This window comes from Crassostrea angulata, chromosome 9 (assembly GCF_025612915.1).
Source record: "Crassostrea angulata isolate pt1a10 chromosome 9, ASM2561291v2, whole genome shotgun sequence".
Lineage (NCBI taxonomy): Eukaryota > Metazoa > Mollusca > Bivalvia > Ostreida > Ostreidae > Magallana > Magallana angulata.
In genome coordinates this window covers 28,488,413-28,513,033 of record NC_069119.1, presented here as the reverse complement: position 1 = coordinate 28,513,033, position 24,621 = coordinate 28,488,413, and the positions used below count along the sequence as shown (strand labels likewise).

Sequence of the window (24,621 nt, the reverse complement as noted above, 5' to 3'; positions counted from 1 at the left end):
TGAGTTTTCAATGAAAATACAAGCCATTAGGCATTCCTGTGGTATTAATCATTAACCATAAAAAAAAACAACAACAAAAATCAGCAAAGCATCAAAAATGGATGGGGAAAAGTAAACATGCAATACACAAAACAGCCATGAAAAATGATGAAACCGCACCCACCCCCAAATCCCACTAAAAATCAAAGGAAAAACAGGGAATTCAAAATATTCAAAGCAATGGCATGTCGGCAGTTAAAATAATCTGACAAATTCTGACACTTTGAAATTGACTAACACTGTACATGTACTGACAATATCAAAAGCCTATCATAATCTTGTTTTTACAGCGTCAGCTAGGACAAAATATTAGGACACGCAGATGAAATTAAAATACCAGGCATTTTATACACAACAGAACATTTAAATACATATATGCCGCAAGAGTTGGTATTAATAAATTGAGATCGAATTATGATCACAGGCATACTTGAAAACATTCCAGGGCCCTGGGCCAAAATATGATTACCTATTTTTACAGACAGATCAAGGTTAAAGGTCACAGCATATTGGGGTGTCTGGGTTTTACATTAAACAGATGGATCCACTGACCACTCTATCTTAAAAACATCAAACCAAAAGTATGAGCATCTCCGCATGGTTCTTTAACTTTAATGTTTATACACAGTAGAGAGTTGCATTTTATGTCAGAATAAAAATTTACATTCAAATTACAAATAGTCCAGATATTTGCATTATAAGCATTGATATTATGAGTAGAAAATGTTTTGATTATCATTATACATGCATTAAATATGCCAGGTGCATAAGGTAACCAAATCAAGATCCAGCACACTTTGAAAAATAATTCTCAGTATTTGATCTAGCTATTATTATAGGAGATTCGAAAAGTGGAAGAAAAATGAGTGTGTAGCCAATGACAGTACAATTCATAACGCTATGACTTGCAAAAGAAAATCATCATCATGAAAAAAGCAACAAATGCCACTCACAACAAAGACACAATTGCTGATTGCAATGAAATGCAGAATTTTGTTTATGTGCACAACACAGTACGAAACAAATAAATACATCAGGAATTGAGACAGGTATATATAAACAAATCTCTCTTTACCTTATTATGAGCCAACAACATGTGATTAACCATTGAGAAGTTAATTGCTCTCCCCCGTGCAAAAAGAAGAGTTTGTTTGATCTCGGAGACAAATTTGGCTTCGTAAAATTAATCGCCACCACCACCCAAACAGTGTGAGGGCCAGAGGGTCCAAGTTTCACATGGGACAAGAAATTACAGGGGCGGTGATTACGGCCCACCATGATTACCTGATGTTACCTGTAGTGTATTGCACAGCAGGGATAATTATCACATCAATTTAATAAATGGTCACCCTGGGGGTAGGGAAAGACACGCTGAGCTAAGGAGGTGCTCATCACAGGTGAGGATTTTTTACCTGGTCAGTCACGCGGGGGACACTTAAGTACATTTTTTTTATCAAAGTACTGATCATGAGAATAAACAAGATCAAAGTACCGTATATGACTGAGACTAAACAAGACTTGCCATCACAGGGGGACACCTAAGTACATTTTTTATCTAGGTACTGAATGTGAGACTGTAAACAAGACTTGCCATCACAGGGGGACACCTAAGTACATTTTTTATCTAGGTACTAAATTTGAGACTAAACAAGACCTGCCGTCACAGGGGGATGCCTAAGTACATTTTTTATCTATAAGTACTATATGTGAGACAACACAAAACCTTAACTAACACTTGTACCTGCCATGTATTAATCCATAACTGAACAGGTAAATTCTCACATGCATCAATTTAAGTGTTGGATTGATGATCATGCTAATTTAAAAACATATGTATATTAAGACGTTCTAAAGTTTTTGGATCTCTGATATGAGGCAGACGGGATTTTTTGGTAAATTTATGACAAAAACTTTCGTATTTATTACAACAAAAAACAGACCTCATTTCAATACATTCCAGAGGCTCCTACATGTAATGCAGCTACAAAACACATTACCAGTGATGTTTTCAAAAACATTTCATGATGCATGCATTTGTGCAAGTTAAAACTCAAAAGCAAGGATTCCATAACATTTCACATTTGCAATGACATGTATATCAAACATCCTTGAAACATTTGCAACCCCCCCCCCCCCAAAACCAAATGCAATGACCCTTCAGAGAAAGCAATTATCAAAATTACAGTGATTGTAAATTAACTCACATGGACATTTCGGCGATGGGAAGAGACTTTACTCTTCCTAAACTGAACAACAAAGCTCTCCATGGCCCAAGTGTTTACATTCGGTGGACAATATAACTTCTCACAATTTAATCCTCCCTTGAAAGTTTTAATCCCTCCGGTGAATCATGAATAATTCCTATAACACTGCCTCAATCTGCATTCTCTTCACAGAAAAAAATGATAGCTAGCTGGCTTGTCCAAGAGTTCTGAAATTGCACGCACATCCAGAAGATCGAGAGAAAAAAATGAAAACAAAATCACCAAAACATCTTCAGAACCTCAGGAGGCCCAGTGTACGCCAGACTGTTATCCAGAATAAACAGAGCAAATATTTCAGTCAGTGAGAGAGAGGGGAGAAAAAGTTGAAAACTTGGATTGGAATTCCCTCTATCTTATAAAGCTGGCATTAGGGCAAATGGTGGTATTTTATAGAAAGGCTAAGAATAGATTTGTCTGTATTGCATAATAACATTTTTGATGCACAAATTTATTATTATTGTAAACAGGTGGTGGTATCGACTTTATTTTGAAAACAATTTAAAAAATTTCACAATTTTTTTTTTTGAATATTGCTTTTCGAGCACTGTGAAAAATTAAAATTCTTTTTCTTTTTATGAAAATTACAAACTGTACTCTCTCTCTCTCTAAATCAATCATTTACCGGTATAAGTCAAATCAGGAATAATACCAGTAGTTTCAAGATTATATAAACCAAAAAATGTTCAACACAAAAAGTTGACAACTGCAAGCAGTTTCACACTGGCAACCAGCCTTCATGGATGTTCAAACTTGGGGCTATAAAAACCCCAGACCAACTTTTACTCTATGACTCTTCGGTCTGAGAGCTTATAGGGCTTAATTTTATATATTAAGCCTATTACAGCTGTGTAGTGCATTAAACGGGCCAATTGTATTGTGATGTATATTGATTATGTCTGCTTGTATATATAAACATCAGTTACTTTATACCAGAGACGTATTATCTATACATGTACTAGTATTAAATATATATATATACGTCCCTGTCTATACTCCCCGATATTACCATGCAAATTTACTTTATAAGATCTCCCAATTAAACCTACATGTTTATACATATGGCTTACATCAATGCACTCAATATTGCAATTACCGGTAATGGAAAAACCGATCGATCAAAAGGATAATCTCTTGTTGGTTTTTACATGTATGTAGAAGAATCAAAATATTAAAAACTTTTTAAATGGATTATTTGCAGCTGATTTGAGATGCAACAGTGTGGTTTAGGCAAATAGATCTGCAAGAGTTATTCCCCATAAATCTCTATCAATTCTTGACGATTGTGACTTTAGTTAGTGATTTCTGGTGGACGTATTAGTAAGATCTATATCAGATAATTCATTTACCTCCTTCTCCATAACAATGTTGTTACAATTCATGCATCATTTAGGACTAGCATCATGAAGAAACTGGAAAAATAATGACAATATGTATGAGTCATGAATTTTAACAAATTTTTAAATGAATTTTAACAATTATTCTATAAAAAAATTAGGTGATGGGTAAATATTGTCTCATTGTTGTCAAAGCTATCTTAAACTTACAATAAGCTATATACTGTCTTTAACTTTCAAGGCCTTTATTATTGACCCATCATATGATTTAAATTTGTTTGAGGTTTATTTCCTTAATTATTACATGTCTGAAATCCTACATAAAATATTTTACACTGTGGAATTTTCAAAGGAGCCAGAAAAAATGACATTTCATTAATTTCCATAATGTTTAGAAGTTTATGCAACGATTCTAAAGAATATAATTTAAAAGCCTCAATACATGTATATAATATGGACTTATAAACATTCAATCTGAGAAAATATTACCTTGTACAATCTGTCCAGATATCCTGGTTGCATTATTTTGTTTACTACATGTATTTCAATAATATAAATATCTTTATGTCCAAACTACATGAATTCAGATCAATACATAAAAAAAATATTTCACAATTTTATTTGAACGAAATATTTGATCCCTTCTGTTGCATCTGGTTAAAAGACACATCCAAATGTTTACATGGAATTTGCATTGCATTAAAATACTTGAAAATGTGGAAAAAGTGAATAAAACTTTGTAGATAGCAAAATTTAAATGATTTTCCATCATAAATCCCATGTACTTTTTTTGTCAATTTCTCATTTGATGAAAGGACGCGTCTGTGTATACTTAACCATTCTTTATTGTTAGAAATGTAAATGTATAATTATTAATTATGTAAGCAAATCAACAAAAAGCACCTGAAGAGGAATCTCGGTACATACTACAACACTGGTGTCTCTGGGAATATTGGTGTTCTATGCCAGTTGTGTAAACAAAAACTGAGGAAAATCGAGTTAAAATAATAAACGACGAATTAATATCCACAACAGCTAAACTTACCATCTATGACCCATATCCATGGAAAATAGCACCGTTTTATCAAATGCACAACATGTCAAAATTTTACTATCCACAGTTAAACGTGAATTCCGACGTTACTGTAACCAAAAACCCGCCATGTTTGTTTACATACAAACCACGCCGTGGATAAAACAACGCAATTTATCCCGAAGAGCTCGGAATCTTTGAAACGTGACAATAAAACTCAAACACTCTAGTCCTACCAGTGTTTGCAACTGTATTTGTTTTTGTTGAGTCAATGAATAGGTTTTAGTAAGAAAGTAAATAACTCACCTGTGTCAGTGTGTGTTTTACCTGTAAGGCGTAAGATCGTTCATACAAAATTGTTTCGAATGTGAAAGTAATTTGTACGGAATAGGTTTCGGGTTACCAGAGCACACGCTGAGTATAGCGATTTCCCCTTTTTTTTTTAACTTAAAAGTGCTATATGGGACAGATGTCGTTATTTTTGTAGATAAAATTACATGTTAGTTAAACTTATTTCATCTTTTTAGAATTTTTCAATTTCTACTACATCTGTGACAAAAGCAGGCACGTAGCATCGGGGGGGTGCTCGCAGCAACTAATTTTTTAAAAATAACATATAAAAAATTGAATTACCATGGAGTTGGCCCCCACTGTTTTGGGAGCATATAACAACCCCCCCCCCCAAACAACCCCCCCCCCCACGGATTAGGAGTTTGAAGATTTCGGAAAATTCCTAATTTCCTTTTTTTTTTGCTTGTCAAGATTTTTTGGATGAGTCTGCCCCCCTCCCCCCCCTTTCAAAACCGATGCTTCGTGCCTGAAAAGGAATCATAGTGGTACTTGAAATTTTTTTGGAAAGAGAAAACTTTTAAAAGGCCCAGCGGGATTTGTCCTTGGAAACTAATAATAAAAAAATGAATTGAGTACCTTTAATTTAGACGGGAATATCATTATATCAATTATCTCTTTCTTTTGACAATGAATGTGTATTTTCCGAGTTACACAGTTATTCATGTAAACAAGGTTTATCTCTCTTTCGACACTACATATACAAAAACAGGGAATGCTTAATTCATTAAAAAGTGCTGATGCTTCAATGAAATCTATAGAAAAAATATTAAATACCTATAATATTAAGCGAAATTTCAACCGGAGCTCATTTCTTTTATATTTATTCTAATAAAAGATGAACTCTATATATACACGAAGCAGCAGTACTTTTCAGAATCTACTAGATAAGTAGAATTGAATCAGCATTTACAATTTTAATTCAAATAAGGGTATGTCCTTGTAATATTGAAATTTGTTTATGACCTCCATTCTGGAGAATCATGAACACATATCACGTGACTGTCCATTCTGGGGACCACACTAAGTGTCATACAAAATGGCATTTACTTTATACATGCTGTTTCATTTGATATTAAATTTATTTAGACAATAGCATGCTTTCTTTGGTGATTCATTCGGGATATGAAGGTAGCGACATTGCAGGAAAAATACATAACCCGCGTTAGCGTTAGCGGGTTATGTATATTTTTCTGCAATGATCGCTACCTTTATAACCCGCATTTTTATTGTTTATATTAACATCTTTCTATTAACTAATTAATAAATTGAGCGTGAGAGTAAGTAAAATTCACTTAATTACCGTTAACATACATAAGTACGTTAGCTAAAAGAAACAGCCAAATCGTCTCCTGTGAGACCATGAGTCTGACATCATCATGGTTATTTCGTGCAGTCCGTGATTTTTCTTAGGTAGTTGTAGGTTTTGACCATTGGATAAACAGGGCGTGTCAATTTCAGCCCTGTCACTTTCTTGTCAGTTTCAGCTGCTGTAAATTTCGACCAATCGATAAACGGGGCGTGTTTATTTCAGTCTGGCTGTTTCTATAGAGCTATAAGTTTCCGTAAGAAATAGAGGGAATAATCACTTAGTAGATGTAAATATATCATGATAAAATAACTTTACGTAGATATTTTGTAAAAATCGATGCATCGTTTTATGAACGTTTAAATCCGTTCATATTTTTATAGTAAGCCTTAGCAGTGCTGCGTGACATTAAGACTAATTATATTTGTCTATAAAAATTCCGGATAATGAAGAGTTATCGAACATTGCTGAGGATCGTTAAATTGTTTCGTTTAGTAAATGAACAAAGTTTTGTAGAATAGAAATTAGTAATATAAGATTTTTTTTCTTTTTTAGAATAACCTCGGATACCTTTTTTTCGGGAAAATTGAAAAGCTGGATTTAAAAAGAAAAGTTTGCATGAAAACCTTGTTAAATATTTGATTGTAATGTATAAGTAAGTATATCGGTAATGTTTGAAAGGGGCGCGTCTTTTAACCGTTCATTGTTTTTAATTGTGGTTAAAAGACGTGCCGTATATGAGGATTTATATAAATAAGTACAGACTGTACATCTAAAGCATGTTATGTGTAATTATTGAATTGCAGCGTACTTAATTCAATTAAAATTTTGTGAATTGAACATTGAGTTATTTTAAAAACCATTTTGTATATATAGTTTAACATTTAAACGTTTCTTTCCAAACGGGGTAAATCGTTAAATCTTGCAAACAAACCTTCATCCATGTTAAAGCAAGAAAAATGAGGACTTTGTGTAAAATATTTTTGGCGATATATGATGCAGTTAGACTTTAAAAAAAAATTCATCAACAATAATTAATTTTCATATATTGAGCTACTTATTTAGAAAGTTATTCGTTCATTTTCCATTTAATTCTAATCTTTTCTAATTTTGAACAAGAGGCCCATGGGCCTTATCGGTCACCCAAGTAACTGCAGTGTGGCTTTTGCAATGTACGTTGTATTTTCATGAGCATTATAATTACATGGCTAATGAAATCATTTTTAATAATCTGGGATTGTTTAATCCAATAAATTTTCGAAACATAGAAGGGCTAGTAATATCAAAATGAATTTGATTATCATTCAAATAAAGGGATTTCCTTACACTCCCTTCTTTTCATTTTTTTGTGAATTGCTTATTTGTTCTCCCCCTCCCCTCCCCCCAAACTTTCCATTTTGTTTTGTTATTATTACATGTTTTTCCTTTACTTTCTCATTTTTTTCTCTACACTTTTTTCTATTTTTAACCTTAGCAATTCACCAGTATTTTTCTATTTATTTTCATTTTTATATCATTAGCTATCTGTTTGTTTATTTTGTATAATTATAATATTAATCTATTAAAATACAAAATTCAGTTGTTATATATATAAATATATATATATAGAGAGAGAGAGAGAGAGAGAGAGAGAGAGAGAGAGAGAGAGAGAGAGAGAGAGAGAGAGAGAGAGGTTTTCAGTAGACGATAACACAATAATCCATTTCTCTCAAATTTAATCCAGAGCGCTTTCGCCTGATCGGCTCTTCAGTGGATTTCAAATTGTAACAGAAATTTCTGTTATAATAAGATTTCTGTTACAATTTGAAATCCCCTGAAGAGCCGCGATCAGGCGAAAGCGCTCTGGATTAAATTTGAGAGAAATGGATTATTGTGTTATCGTCTACTGAAAACCTTTTTCTATATCGTTACCTATACCGAGCAACGGCCAGTACTTTGTGCATGCTCAAAGTGTGCGCCGTCGCATGGCGTTCTACAAAATATTTCAATGTTCTAGTCGATCCCACCGCGACAAATGAAGATGGCGTTGCGTTGTTGCGGCTCTGTACGTAGAAGATTCCTCTGCGTGTGCATTGGCGTTTTACCTATATATTGCACTAGTGACTTAATTAATTGCAAGTCCAATAAATTCAAATGACGTATAATTGGGGCGCAAGCGGGATTTGCTTATTTATGTTCAAATATTTAAGCCGTGCAATTGCTGAAAATTATGTAAATATAAGTCATTAGGAATTTCTTTGAATATTATGAGGTGATTATTTCGGTCGGGGCGTGGTCAAACCTATCATAAAGTTCTTCGGGGTTTATTGGATTTGATCACGCCCCGACCAAAATTATCACCTCATAATACTCAAGGAATGATTCTCTTTTCTTTAAGTAAAACAGTACTTTTACATTCCTTATCAAAATCAAAGTTCTACAGACACGAAAATCTATCGTGCTTTAGATACATTAGTGACAGGTCTTGCGCTACAAAATATTTCAAATTTATAAATTCCAAGAATTCAAGCACTTTTCCTAGAAAAACTTCGCCATCCATTCAGTGAACAATATAAATAACAACGCATGATTTTTAATGCATAAAACACACACACACACAAAAACACCCAAGTAAAACAAAGGCCTTTTATTCGTTTTCTCGAAGAAACTGCAATTCTCTAACTGTGAAGCAAATAAAATCAAAAATGAGAAGAAAAAAAAAGAAACAAATAGTTTATTCTTTATTCAATTTACACCGCCGTCCTCTCTCCACGACTCTAGGTTCATTCTGGATCCCGACTCTGGATCGGCGCAGTTCATTGAAGAGCTACAAAAATCAAGGTTATTTATCAAATCACTAATCGGTGCAAGACGATCAATGGTACAGTGAAGAAGCAGGTTGAACATTTATCAATCTAAATCAATTTAATTTTGAAAACAAATAAAAATGGTATGAAGAAAATTTTGACAAGAATCAAAGTTATTTCGTAAACACAGAATTACAAATACTATAATTATCTATAAGAATGTGTGTACATGTATGTACAGTGTATAAGTCATTTATCAACTCTCTCTCTCTCTCTCTCTCTCTCTCTCTCTCTCTCTCTCTCTCTGTTGCTCTCTAGCTGTCTCTCTCTCTGTCTCTCTCTCTGTCTCTCTCTCTCTCTCTCTCTCTCTCTCTCTCTCTCTCTCTCTCTCTCTCTCTTAGAATGAGAATGAAGAATTTTATGATAGTTAATAACAATCAAAAGGTTATCTAAATTACGTTGAACAGCGGCGAATTAGAAAAAAATGGAAGTCTGACAGACCTTCACAAAAACATAAACCAAAGCATTGAGAACTATTGTAATTTACCATTACTGTAACTACCACTACACCATGAATTGTCAAAAAGAACTCCCTCGGATTATTTTTACAGAAGTTTGCTTATAAGGCACGCAACCCCCCCCCCCCCCCCCCCCTTTAAATGGTCTTCTTTCTTCCTAGTATGCATATTTAGCATCAATTTGTTAAATAGTTAAATTTATATCTAATACTTACTCCTGATTCAGTTGGAAGATATTCTGTGGAATTTCAGTCATAGGGTCATAATCGTCAGAGAACACGTCACACAGTATCTTACCGAAGGACATGGACTTTATAGCCAGGATTTGCTCTAATACAATCGAAGAAAGAAGAAGAACATAATCATAAGCAACTTCACCATCGTACATGTAATACCGGTATCAGTATTGGACGTTTACGAACTATAATTTTGTAACATGTTTAATTTTACAAGTAGTTAATTCTGGTTGTGAACTTCATTCTATGTAAAGATAATAGACATTTTCATGCATAACTCATCATTTTTTTTTTAAAAATTCAATATTCATTAATTAATAATTAGGTCAATGAATAAAAATTCAGTGATAAAAGGTGAGTATTTTCCAGCTAAATAAAAGGCAGCTATCAAATCTTTCAATATTTTAGCATTTAACCAGTTATCAACATGGCAATCTAATGTATACCAATTTATAGTTTAAGTAGGCTGGGTGGTAAACAAACTAACCATTAGATCTACCTTAAACTTTCACATATGATATTTAAAATGGCCATAAACTAACAGTTAGTGACGAAAGGACCCAAATATTTTAAATGTGAAGTTTGATATTTTTTTTACATTTTTATACAGAGCTCTTCTTCTTAAGGAGATTAAAAAAGTAAAAAAAAAAATGGCCACGGCCATCGAGCCCTCTTAATTCAATATTAGTCTAAAAAGAAGCGCGGTCACTTAGTTATCTTCACAAACCAAGGGTTTTCCGTAGATCTAAAACTCTTTGCTTGCAAAGACATCACTTACTTTTTGTTCAAATATTATTGCAGCAAAACGTGCTTACCTGGAGAAAACCTGATATTCGGATGAGATCGGGTGTTTTCGTACCAGTACCTGTCCCCGTACTTCAACAGCTGGAACTGACTGGCGATGATACAGCCAAACAGTGGCCCTACGATCCCGTCCGAGACGCTCCTTTCGGATATTCCGGCGGCAAACAGGTCGATGTCATTGATGTTGCTTTAAAGTAAATGTTGGAGACACGGTCTGGTATGTTTTTGGACATTTAAAACTCAATACCTACTAGAAGCTAGTTCAATTCATTATGTATCATTTATACATGAACTTCTTGTGGAGTAAAAACTTTTTACTTATTGCTTGACTGATTAAAATGTCTAATTGCCAATATTGAATTGAGCTATTAAATACTTTACATGTACATATTTATTGGACAGCTCTTGTATAGTCTTAGTTGTGCGCGTGCTGAGTCTATTGCACTAAGTGCAGTGTGCGTCGCAAAAATGCTCTATATCGTTTTAATTATAGATTTATTAGTTCAAATTTTTGGGTTTTTTTTCTGTCTTCAAATCAATGGTCCGAAAAAATCAATTATCGATCATAAATCAATCAATGAACCATTAAGCAACAACAAACCGATAGGTGAATTTTGATTCCATGAATTATGTTCTTTAATTTCGTGTGCAGATTGGTTTGTTTATGAGCCATTGTAATAATTCGAGAAATCAATTAAATCATGAAGACCATTATTATTCCAAATTTAATTTTAATTACTTTATTCAGAGAAATATTCGCCCACGTTTTACTACTAGCCCTTTCGACCTTGTTTTCAGCCATCTTCCCAAGTCAAGGGTTTCTGATCCTCTCCGCTCTACATAGCGGAGCGGATCAGTAACTCTTGACTTGGGAAGAAAGTTTCCAGCGGGCGAATCTAAGATTGGGCGAATCCCAATGTTTTTTTTAATTTAATCTCTCTAAAAAACAACGCGAAAATAACACGGGGCGAAAATAACGAGGGGCGAAAAGAACCTTGTGTACAGTATCATTGTCTTTACCCATGGTAGAGATCCATCAGTATTCTTCTGGAATCTTCGTCATGGTCTGGGAGGCCCACAAATGGTTGCTGGCAGATGTGTTTGTATTTGGTGTAAGGGGCCAAGCCATGGTCTCTGCCTCTTTGAATGTTAAGTGCGGGCAAATCTAGGCCTCTCCCATCGCTTTTAAAAAGTCTTTCTCGAATTGCCTCTTCAAAATCTCTGTGTTCATAATATGAAATAATGCTCACTTTATTGCAACAAGTACATAATTGTATGTTTGTATTGATCGTTTTGGATTCACTTGAATACAATAATTGTAACATCAGTTTGAAAAATACGGTGTTACAGTTAGGGTAGCTACAAATGCAGGTCATATCTCCTGATTTGCTTCTATAAAGCTCGGTACAAGTACACGACAGTTTATTATCTATAACTAGAGCATCGCAGCCCCTCAGGCCTCTACGAAAATCAGAAATATGGTTTCTGAGCTCCAGAAAAAAAATGTTCGAATCGGTCTATAGCGGAATGGTTACCTGTCTATACGTTTAGAAGGCGTTGACATGAGCATCTTCGCCACAGATTTCAGATCCTTGCCGTCGTTCGCCACAATAAGGCTGGTGTCCAACAAGATGTCATCTATCTTATACTTGATGTCGTTCACTATCAACTGGGCAGGAATCTGTAGTATAAAGAGAACTAGTCTAGTACTTTTTTTTATGCCCCCCCCCTCCCCCGACGTTGTTTATTATTAATATAACCAAATTACTTCAAGATAGAAAGTTTAACTTTTCATAACGATAAAAAAAATTTTAAAGTCAGGTGCCTCTATATTTTTCCTACTGTATGATATACACAGAACGGTGTTTAAGGGGAAAGCGAATGGAATGAATACAAAAAATTAAGAGACAATCCCGCAGAATGCATTAAATGGTGCATTAATTTATTATAAAATCTTGTGTAAATTGCAATTCGCAACATGCACTAAACTGCATGGCTGAACAAGGAGTTAGAATTCATTGGTTTAAAAAATACTAAAAGGTTCTTTTTTAATTACATACGCTAGATTCAGGTTAAAAAGAGGAGAGAGAGGATTCAGGTTAAAAAAAGGAGAGAGAGATTAGAAATACCGCCGAATGTGCAAAACGGAATGCTGCTGTGGTGAACTCGTTTAGCATGCTGGGGTCAGCCGTGTCATAATACACATAGCGGGTCTCTTGACCAGGAGTAGTGGAATATAGTCCATAATACAACATATTAGAATGTCCGATAACTCTTGGGAGCCAGTCGTTGTACGTGATATGTTGGGTTATCGCCCCTAGTATTCGCCTCGTTTCCAGGTAGATCTTGTTGGACGTCCAGTGTGGATTCAGAAGTTTGAGTTTTTTTGCCACCAAGTTATGGAACCGAAGAAAGATAGTGTGCATGAATCCTAGTGTGGGTACCTCATTGGCTCTTCTGTCGCCTTCAAAACATCATCATCATCATCATCATTATCATCATCATCATCATCTCAAAATCACTTTTATCATCATCTCAGCATCACTGAGAAAATTTAAAATAGCATATACATGTTACAATACTTTATATAATACTAGTATACTACTATTTCATATGCTAGCAACATCGCATAACAAAATGATAGGAAAACTCTTTGATGAAGGAGGCTGGCTGGTCAACAAATTATTCACCATATCTTCCTTAAGTGGAATATTAGCTTGATTTCTAAAGTCATAAAGTAGTACATGTGTATTTAGTAAAGAAAAAATCGAATTGTTTTATATTTATACAAAGCTTTCCTTGTAAAGGAAAATTAATTGATAAAGTCTAAAGATGGCAATGACCATCCAGCCCTTCCTCTTAAAACCAATTTGAAGAAGATCGTATGTTTACCATTAAGCCTTCTCAATCAAATAGAAGAAAATATCTCGCATATACCTGCTAGCTGACAATACGACTCTGTCTCATTCCCGTTTTTACAGTCTTTAGGATTGCCCCTAGGCAGTGACCTGCCTTCGTTTGAAGTCGTCATCAGTCCTGAAACAGAACTTGTACATACACTCGTACAGCTTTCAAAAATTATTTCTCATTTTTCTCTCGCCATACCAAAAACGTTTTTCTTCTTCTTTGACATGTATAATAAAATAATGTCCCGAGTCCAGCCAAAAAAAAAATGCTAGCAATAAATCAATTATATGTATGGAATTACTTTTTTCGCTGCATGGTTTTTCTAAAGGCATATGTATTGAAAGGTTAGATCTAGCTATTAAAAATGAATTAAGGATCTTGCATTAGTTGAATGAATTACATTTATCTCAACATCTAAAAGTGTTGAACTTAATCAACTGATCTTTATGTTTAAAAGTTTCTAACGTTATATCTAATGTTAAAAGGTTTTCTTCATATAAACCATACAGCCATTAACAGTCTCTCGATCTTACAGCATTATGAAATATTTTCTAATTTTAATATCTGATATTTTTCTAAAAATTTTTGATACCAGTTTTTTTTTTTTATTGGTTTAATTTGTTGTTTTTTTGGTTTCATGAGTTTATTAATTTTTTTATCAAATTGAATCACCATCTCTGTGTTTGATAAATAGTCAAATATAACACGATTCTTTTCTCTATTATTTTTCATATCAGAAAAAACTTAAATTTTTTTTAATGGAAATGCCGTCATCAACATCCCTATGTCCGTTTTAAAGGAAACCACATGGAAACAACTGTGCTTTCCAAAAGTGAAAAACTACAAAAATCTTGAATCTTGAAAAATAGAACACTGACACTTTTGAAACCTCGAACGGGTTTCCGCATTCATGGAGACTTCGGAATCTGGAGGTAATCATTTCCACTGCACGGAGAAATGGTGGAATCTCCATGGTTGCACATGGGAAACCAGTTAAAAACTTGTACATGTAGAAAACATATGTTTCAAAGTTGTTTTCCTAAGGTTTCCCTGGATTGAGAAACCACAATTTTCACTTAGTGCCGAAAACTAACATTAATTATAGGCCTAACGAAATAGCTGAGGAACTGTTGCGCCACAGGAAAATTAGGTTGACGGACCACGGTCAGACACGAAGTAACGTAGAAAGGGCACATTATGGCAACATGATTTTATATTTATTTTAAAGTCACAAATTCCTTTCCAACGAAGAATTTGTTATGGCAGTGAAAATAAAATATCAAAGTAAGTTTAACTTAATTAATCAGTTGTAGAAAAATGCCCCTGCTCCCAAAACTGTTTGGAGTTGGCTTGCCTCCCATTCTCTTGGACAGGAAACTCGTTACATTCCTTTACCAATTAAAGTCGTTTTTTTTTTTTTTGAAGGGGGGGGGGGGGGGCGGTTGCCCCCCCCCCCCCCCCCCCGTGCGCAATTTCCATTGTTAAATGTACCTTTTACATATACATATTCAACAGTCAAAAATCTCACCATATACCCCGGCCTCCATCGCCTTGGATACAAGGTAACTGTTGCCATACACGTTGCCAAGGTCTATGAATGACGTCAGCTCGTTAATCTGCTCCCTGAAATCTTTCCCTAAAAATAACACAAAATTTTAAACTTTGTAAGAAAAAAGAGTTGTGACAAGTAACATTTTCAAAGTTCTAGATCTAGATTTAAAACATTATAACCGTTTTTTTTTTGTTTTTTTTTTTTGCTGAAATCGATAATCATTCACTTTTTACCAAAACATGTTAGATAGACGTATACTAGTAACTACAAATGACATTATTCTTACATTTTAATGCAGGTGTTTTAGCTTTACATGTGTATACATGTATCAATGCATGTAGTACTTTATACGAGGGTCAATCAAAAAATACGAAGACAATGCGGCTGTCTATCGTATATTTTTCATGAAAGTCATACTTAACAGATTAATCTGTGCACCTACACTTATGTTATTGATATGCGAAGTTTTGGTCCATTTGATGAAACGGTATTTTTGTTACCCCTTTTTAAAAACAAAATGTTTTGTCACCACGGCGCACGGTAACGTTCAAAACATGACGTCAAAATTAAACACGCACAGTTTATAGATATACTCTATCTATATATCCCGCTTAGTCTCTTGTGCGTTTCTTCTTACAATTTAAAATGGCACTGAACCACTTCACATCTTATTTGCACACATTTGCTCGAGAATCATAAATTAGTTCTTCAATATTTTCACTTTCTAACTGTGTATATCTTAGTTTACAGTAAGGATAACCCTGAACGTTGGTTGACGTTACTTCTTTTATGACCAAATATTTAAAGACATTCTACTCTCTTTCGGACTTTTTCATATTCAAAATACAATGACCACCACCCCCACAAAATTTATTACAGTTAAACACAAACTTGCAAATAATTGTTGGCTTATTTTTTGCACCATTGAGCATTTTCACAGCTTGTATCGGCTTTTTCCCGAGTTAAATCCATTTTATTTGTACTTCTCATTGCGCCGTGACGTCTGGCGACGTCGATGTTTTTAGTCAATTCTAAAGAGGACTATCTGACTTTAGTTATACTTATATCTGTTCGACAAAACAATATATCCCGTCATTATTTGGTACATAGAATACCATGACTATACTTAATTTGAAGTTTTAATATAATTTGGTTTTAAGCCAAATTTATAGAGATAATACTTTCAACATTATGTGGTTTATTGTTGACATAACACAAATTTTGACCGTGCGCCGTGACCTCATTTTTGCAGGATGAAATTCTAAATAATTCTTAGAAATAAAGAAATTTATTAACTTTTTTTCTTGCAAATTGTCTAAAACTATTGCTAAATTATGTTTACCAAATTTAGGAATGATATGACGTTAAGTAACACAGCCTTGACAAAAGTCTTCGTATTTTTTGATTGACCCTCGTACTGTTTATATTTGGTATCACTTTTATGCAACTTTTTTGTTATCCAGAACATATACACATTTATTTTTATTTTATTACAAACTAAAATATTACTCGTAGATGTACTTTAAAAAAAAAATCTAATCACGTGTTCAATTACTTGCTCTATTTACTATAGCTAACCGTGTGTACAAATATATGTACTATTTTTAGCTGATCACGTGTGCAAATTGATAACTTACCACAGGACTCTGGACGGACTGGTTCTTCTGCGGGAGCGGATCTCACGAAGGGCATACACTCCTCATCCCCACCCACTTGACGAACCAGTGGGAAACACCCTGAACTACATTTAATATCACTGTTTTAATGCATTATTTTATTGATAAAACATTATAATTCAACTTCGATGCTATTCTTTCCATGCATAATTCTATGAATTGATTATTAATATTTCTTTAAGTACACCCTGAAGTATATATATACGAGAACATTCAAAAGTGGATCGGGGTTAAGTGATCCGAGGCCTATCTCCGGTAATTTTACTAAGTGTTTTTAAGTTTGAATTTTCTAGGGGTGGGTCCCTAAACCCTCTAGATTTGCGCATGGCATCCTTTTATCGAACATTATCGTTAAAACATTTCTAAGCAAACACCACAAACTGTTATAAAAATTCCAGATCTATATATATCAATTGAATATTTCTTTTAAAAAAAGAACATTCTGTACTGTATTTGATAATAAAAAAATACTCTTACGTAACATTGTGTTAATGAAGCATTCAAAGAGAAAAACACTAAACTATATTCGACGCATCATTCTTTGATGGGTTATTCCTCCTGTAACTTTTTATTATGCCTTAACTTTTCTAAGAAAATCTTAATATCAATGTCAGACATCTTAATGGATGTAATGGAGTTCAATATTGCACAAGAACCTGCAGGATGAATTAAAATTCATCCTTACATAACGTAGGTAACTGTGTTTATTGCTCTTGGAAAATAATCTATATACTTTTCCAAGAAATTGCCAATTCAAGTTATTTATTTTTTGAAATTTAAGATTTCATGTGGTAATCAATTCTTAACGTACCTGATGTTACTTTTATGTGAATCAGCGCAGCATTGTGGGATTCTACCATCTTCATCTACAAAGAAAAATTTTCTTGTTTAATTATCTATATTTTACAATGCGTTAATCATATTGAAAAAAACCCCCAGAAAACCAAAACATTGAATTATTGACTATGTAAATTGTACATCAAGCATTGAAGACATTACTAAGGTAAATTCTAATCCTTTTATCCGTCAGAAAAGATAGATAGATAGATAGATAGATAGATAGATAGATAGATAGATAGATAGATAGATAGATAGATTATGAATAAATAAATATTTCAATAAATGTAGAAATATAATTAGTTAGATTGATAGATATCAACAATAATACGAGAAAGAGAGAATAAAAAAATAGAGAATGAAACACAGATGGATAGTAATAGGGGGAAAGGGATGAATCGATACACTTGCCCATAGTTGGGGTGAAAGTTAGGTCGTGGTCCAGGAATTGACCGAAGCTCCACAAAAAGAGCGAGTTCTGATCGTCGTTCGGCGTCTCGTTTCCCCCGGCGGCAGAAAACAGGCGCTCACTGACATCTCGTGGGGTAGGCATAGCGGGGTTCCGTCCCCATCCTCGGGGCATCGAGTGCTCTATAAGGAGACATGACGTCAGTATTTTTTTTTTTTAAATTTATTCAATTTTACATGTTTTTATTTTGAAAAATGGGTAAACGAGGGCTGGTGAAATTGAATAAGATCTTATTTAATTTATTGCAAATTTAAAGACGTTTTCTTTGTTTGAAATCTATATGTCCAGTGTGCAATGCGACGAGGTCGAAACATGGGAAAACAATTCGTAATATAAGAGCTGGCGTTTTCACGCAGTTTTGCAAATGGGCCAAACGATTCCAACACGTTCCTGAAAAAAAATAATGGCCGGGGGTGCTTTTTATGAAGATAACTGACCGTCTTGATACTGGGGCGGGGACATCCTTCTTTGGACGGTGTTGGAGGCCCCCCATCGTGAGTTGATCAGGTTATTACAGACCCCGTCGGCCGTACGGTACCGTGCCGACCTCGCCCAGTCACAGTTTGGGCCCTCTTTTCTGTTGCAGACGATGTGGTTGAAGTGGTCCTTGTAAGGCGACTGGGGGAAGCTCTCAGGCGTGGCGAGGCTGAACGTGTTCCTGGTAAATAAAAGCAAACACGTCGATGTCAAAAATTAGGGAAAAAGTAATTATTGGTTCATGTTTTTCATTGTAAACACAGTTGAAGCAATTGTTCACCGTATTTTTTTTTATTAGTTCACAATCGCTTTTCTTCCTTTATTCTCTCTCTCTCTCTCTCTCTCTCTCTCTCTCTCTCTCTCTCTCTCTCTCTCTCTCTCTCTCAAACTTAATTCTTTATATGAATAAGAATGATAGATTGTTTTATTAGTTAAATCAATAGTTTGTTTATATAAGTCTGTCATATACTTACTCTCTCTATCTCTCATTCTCCTATTTTCATTCTCTCTCTCTCTCTCTCTCTCTCTCTCTCTCTCTCTCTCTCTCTCTCTCTCTCATTACATGTCACAGAGCTGCTGTGAGAACTCCCGTAGGACGCCCCATCGCCGGATGGACTCCCTTGACGTGGACGACTGTTTGTGGAGGTTGGCGAACACGGATTGGCGGACGTTGTGAAAGTCGATGTTCTCTTCGTCACACACCACTGAAAAAGAATTATTAATACACAGGACCATTTTATCAAGACCTTGGACTTTCGATGGGACGTAATATACACCGACTAGTAGTCATCCCTCAAAAGCCAGACAAATCTTGTTGATTTCAAAAAGCCATGGCTGAGTGGCTTACAATGAAATCGACAAGCCTACGTCACACTGCTGCTTGACACAACTATCCAAAATCCAAGCTCTTGTTAAAATGGTTCTAATTGACTAACAGCAGTTTTACACATTATGAAATTTCATATACGCTGAAAGTGATTCCCAGGCACGAAGCTTGTTTTTGAAAGTGTGTGTGAGTGTGTGTGGGGTAATTCTTGTATCTTCAATTTTACTATTAAATTACTTATTTTCATTTTCATTTATGACATGCTCCCCAAGGGGGGGGGGGGGGGCAACTCCGTGGTATTTCAAATGTTCATATGTAAATTAAGAACTGTGTCTGCTTCGAAAAAAATGTGCCCCCCCCTCCCATGCTACGTGCCTGATGCGGAAAATCATTGTGTTTGCTAACACAGATTACTGGAAAACACAAATGGAAAACATCTACTTACTCTGTTAACTACCTCTTAGAACTATTTTAACAAAAGCTTGAACTTTCGGTATTTGTGTCACAAAGCAATGTGACATCTATTTCATTGCTGGCCACTCAGCCATGGCTCTTTGAAATCAACAAGATTTGTTTGGCTTTTGAGCTAAGACTATGCAATCGGTGCATATTTCACTTGAAACTGCGTCATTTTTAACTTGTGTTGACGCTAGAAATAGATAGCTACGTCCTACTGAAAGTCCAAGGTCTTGATAAAATGGTTCAATTCACGGCGACTTTTTTCTGCGTTTAAACTAACCATTAATTTGTTACAGGCGAGATATTTTATTGTGTGACCAGAACTATTTTGATAATATTGAGCACTTTCGAAAGACAATAAATGTCTGGTTTGCAAACAGCTATACTCGCAACAAATGCTCTTGTGATTTTTCCCAAAAATTTCTTGAAGGTGAAAATCTAATTTGTTTTTTTAAGTTTAACGATTATGGATATGTCAGCCCAATAAATCATACGTCCAATATATAGGTGAACTAGATCCAACCATTTAACCCGCTGCTTATTATGATTTCATGAGATTAAACAAATCCAGTCTATTTTGATTCCATTGGAAAATGATTTATCAGATCTAATGGCAGTAGAACACTTGTGATAAAGGCCTATGTTTTGTAAACACGCTAATGTACAGCAACTGAGCAAGAAATCTCTAAAATGCCTACCAAAACCTCTCGAAACACAGGACCGTTTTCGTTAAGTTTGATTTTGAAGACGTATTGGTTTTGATCTGGTGGCCTTGATTTAATTACTAGTAATCCGATGAGTTAACGTCAAAAGAACTTTTGAGTTTTTGACGTCAAGTGCCTTACGTTAACGTAACGTACCATGTTGAACATAAAATTTACCTCCGAACTGCTTAGATGTTAAGCAACATCTTTGAAGTTGCCTTTTTTGCTTTAAATTAAATCCATTCGATATTAAAGTGAGGCTTAATACTCAGCTACTTACGAAAACTCCGAGAGTCATTTTACATGTAACAAGACCTTGGATTTTCGGTAGAAGTAACTATGTATTTCTTGCATCCAAACAAGTTAAAAATTATCCTGGTGACCGTTCATGCTAAATATGCATTGATTGTGTCGGCATTTTAACAAGACATTGCACTTTCGGTATAGGACGTAACAATCTATTTCTTGCGTCAAAACAAGTTAAAAAGTGGTACTGGTTTAAGCGAAATATACACAGATTGTGTAGTCTTAGCTCAAATGCCAGACAAATCTTGTTGATTACAGAGAGCTATGCTGAGTGGCTGACAATGAAATGGACAGGCCTACGTCTCATTGCCGATTGACACAACTACCCTAAGTCCAAGCTCTTGTTAAAATGGTTCTAAGAGTCCGACAAATCTTGTCGATTAATTTCAGTGATCTTGGCTAAATGGCCGACAATGAAAAAGACAGCCATACGTCACATTTGGCACGTTTGACACAACAACCCAAAGCCCAAGCATTTGTTGAAATTCTCCTGCTATGCAGTGACTGACGTACCTTTTGGCTGAGGGAAACAAACATCTTCCTGAAGTATGCTGTTGACATCCTGTCTCAAATCTTCCATAAATTCTTGCCATGGTTCCGACCCTAGTGCGATTTGTACTAGGATTGCGAGGTTAAGTAGTGGTGAAAGAAATAATTTACCTAAAATAAATATACTTTATCTAAGGAATAAGGAATGCTTCTTTGAGTGTTATTAGGTGATAATTTTGGTCGGGGCGTGATCAAATCCAAAAGTGCCCGAAGGGCTTTATGATTAATTTGATCATGTCCCGACTGAAATTTTCACTACATAATACATTCAAAGAATGATTCCTTATTACTAATATTGATATAAGTTTTAGCAATCGCACGATTAAATATTTGAATATAAATGAGCAAACCCTGCTTGCGCCCCATTTATACGTCATTTGAATTTATTGGACTGTTTAATACAAAATCGATATGTAGTATTATTACAGTCAAAGACACTGAAATAAAATAAGTATTCATTTGTCAATTCAATGTTTTGTTTTTATTGTTTGACATTGATTTTCGACGATGCTCTGCCTTGCTTAGCTTCTCTGTTCCTTTCTCTTCAGATCATATGAGCGAAATGATGATCTAACAAGAGCAATAATGTACCTCAACCCCTAATTTTACCCTTCCTCCCTTTTTAAAGAGAAAGGAAACATCAAATAGGAGAATTGGAGAGGTTTATTACTATATTGCAGATTAAGGAAAATAATGATGCAAAAATAGCTTAAAATTGACAAGTGTGATGGAGTTGAAGAATGTAAAAAGAAAATAGTTAATACTAGCACAAATTTTAATTAGTTGTGTAGCTCAAATGAATTTTATTTTAAATGTAAGAAAATTAAATCTGAAGACTAAAGACAAGCTGCAATTTTATCAGCATAGACCACCTTCAAGTTACTTACCTTTAGTTAACCTAATTTAGCTGTCAGAATACTAGTTACATGTAACGAATAAACTGTAGTAAAGGATATTTATTGATATTTAAAATCTAACTAAATATTTGGGAGTATCACATTGAAACCCCATATTGCATGTGGAAGAAACGATTTAGATATCAGTGGAACAAATCAAATGATTTTTTTTCTTTAGGGAAAAAATATCGGCAAATTGAGCTGTATCTTTAATGGATCTTATAAAAGAAAATGTTCATATCAAAAGTAGATCAATGGGCCGCGGTAGGTTTATCTTTGTGGGTGAAGATCGCCTCTCAATAGTTAAATTGATTTTTGGTGTGTCAAGGTTGAGATTATTTGCTACATAATCTTTTGATTTTCTTTCTGCAGCCAAATCAATAGATGATGCATGTATTTTTGGCTGCTGTTATCAAAAGAAATAAAAAACCTTGTTTTTCCTGGAAAATCGATTTGAAGTTTTATCAAGAAAACACTCGTCAATTTAAATAACCTAATTTAGGGATTTATTTTACCAACTGAAATATACAATTTGAATTTCTTTTCATTTGGTTAATTTGTCTCTTAATCATGCATTGATACTCTAAATGTAAGATTGTTCGAAAATTTACAAGAACGTACAAGAAAGTTGCATTTGAAATTAAAATAGAGTGGAAGTGGGGTTCTGGGAAAGTATAATTTTTAGACTTTATTGATTTATTTTATTTCTCTCTAGAATGAAAGATAATATGACTATATTGAAGTTTTACAGTTTAATTTATAGGATTTTTCTTTACACAATGACAGTTTACAAATACAACAACATATCTAACATTTGATGTAAATTTGAGCAATTTATTAACTAGCCCTCTTCAATCAAAAGTAAATAAGATTATGCCTATTCAAAACATTTTTCATATAGTATAAAGCCCACATTATGAAAACGTCTATTGTTTATAATAGCATTATTTACCGGGAGGAAAATGTAATTTGAAAGCGAGAACCCCCCCCCCCCCCCAAAAAAAAAAAACAAAACAAAAAAAACAAAAAAACAAAAAAACAAAAAAGAAAAGCCAAAAAAAAACCCCAAAACAACACCCCCCCCCCCCAAAAAAAAAACCCACGAAAAAAACCCCAATAAACAGAAGACAAATAAACAAGCTATCACTAAGAAAAGTTGTCCCTTTGATCTTATCATTCTTTGTTATCTCCATCTGTTTACATGCATGTACAATGTACATAGAGTGTTATATTGCATATTTAAATTTTTTAAATACTTTTATTAGCAAAATATGCTGTAAGTATGTATACATGTGTAGGTAAGTATAGAAAATCGTCCTTGCTGAGAGTACATTTTATTATCTTAAGTAAATAGCTGTGAAAAGGATAAACTCTGTCCGAGATTTTTGAACCAGAAATTGTAAGGGTTTCTTTAAAAATATAATACTTCATTGCTAGAAAAATTATGTTTATAGGTAGAGTTGAGATGGGAGTTGGCTACTTAGCCACTTTAGATGAATATCTTAATTTAAAATAGTAAAATGTTGATCATATTTGCTACTTACCTGCCATATCGCAGTCCTCGGGTGAAATGATTTAAAACAGGAGTCACAACAGGGAAATATCTATTTGACATCAATTAAGGGCCATTAGTCTTAAGCTATTAACATATAATTATGTTTTATCTTTCATCTTCAAACTCAGAAAAAATATTTAACTTCATACATTAGAAGTTCCCATATTGATTTGATAGTAATGCTAATGTCCTCGTCTGTTAATTTTAGTAAGAAATTATGCTATGTTAAGAAAAAGGATTAGATAGTAGTTTTTTTATCATCATAACAATATTTAGGCATTTATTTCATAATATGTATTTCTAGACAGTGATTTTTGTCATGAAAAGTGTTGAGTTTTGTATTTTATTTAACAAGGGATTGAAATGTACATTATGATTGTTTGATGTGATATATTAATATAAGGTATTTGTTTTAATAATTCCTTTGAATCTTTGTTAATGAGGTCGTATTTTGTTTACGTGTGGAATAGTATCAAAAACATAGTACATGTTATTATATTGCTTGAATACGTCTGCATTTGACTTAGAAAGGCCGTGCCAATATCTATATGTAATTGGAATTAGATTTAAACAAATCTAAGATATCTTACAGTACATGTACAACACATGTAATTGTGTAAATTTCTATTAGAAAAACACCCAAACATTTAATCTTAAGAAAAGATTCAAAGCTCACATTGAATAAATGTCCACATCTCTCTCTCTCTCTCTCTCTCTCTCTCTCTCTCTCTCTCTCT

General features: G+C 34.1%; 2 protein-coding genes across 11 annotated transcripts in view; both read right to left on the bottom strand.

Annotated features, from left to right (window-relative positions):
* Positions 1–5,029, bottom strand: part of LOC128162396 (rho GTPase-activating protein 21-like) — a 54,941-nt gene extending 49,912 nt beyond the window's left edge. For 2 of the 10 annotated variants that reach the window (XM_052825575.1, XM_052825576.1), the window contains exon 1: positions 2,244–2,685. In XM_052825575.1, coding sequence (XP_052681535.1) covers positions 2,244–2,306 — 63 coding nt within the window. In that variant the 5' untranslated portion in view covers positions 2,307–2,685. Of the gene's footprint in view, positions 1–1,114; positions 1,163–2,243; positions 2,686–3,649; positions 3,716–4,682; positions 4,887–4,987 lie in introns of those variants that run through there. The other 8 variants (XM_052825578.1, XM_052825586.1, XM_052825584.1 and 5 more) reach the window with 6 other exon arrangements.
* A 3,996-nt stretch (positions 5,030–9,025) lies between these two features.
* Positions 9,026–23,911, bottom strand: LOC128163610 (peroxidasin-like). The gene is made up of 15 exons (XM_052827242.1): positions 23,874–23,911; positions 21,398–21,544; positions 19,152–19,293; positions 18,550–18,770; positions 18,055–18,234; positions 17,618–17,672; positions 16,768–16,871; positions 15,107–15,214; positions 13,609–13,707; positions 12,801–13,135; positions 12,207–12,352; positions 11,692–11,892; positions 10,683–10,858; positions 9,847–9,961; positions 9,026–9,133 (listed from the first exon to the last, which is right to left on the bottom strand). The coding sequence occupies exons 1-15, from the start codon at positions 23,878–23,880 to the stop codon at positions 9,052–9,054; spliced, it is 2,118 nt and encodes a 705-aa protein (XP_052683202.1). The 5' UTR covers positions 23,881–23,911; the 3' UTR covers positions 9,026–9,051.
* Between the last annotated feature and the right edge of the window lie 710 nt (positions 23,912–24,621).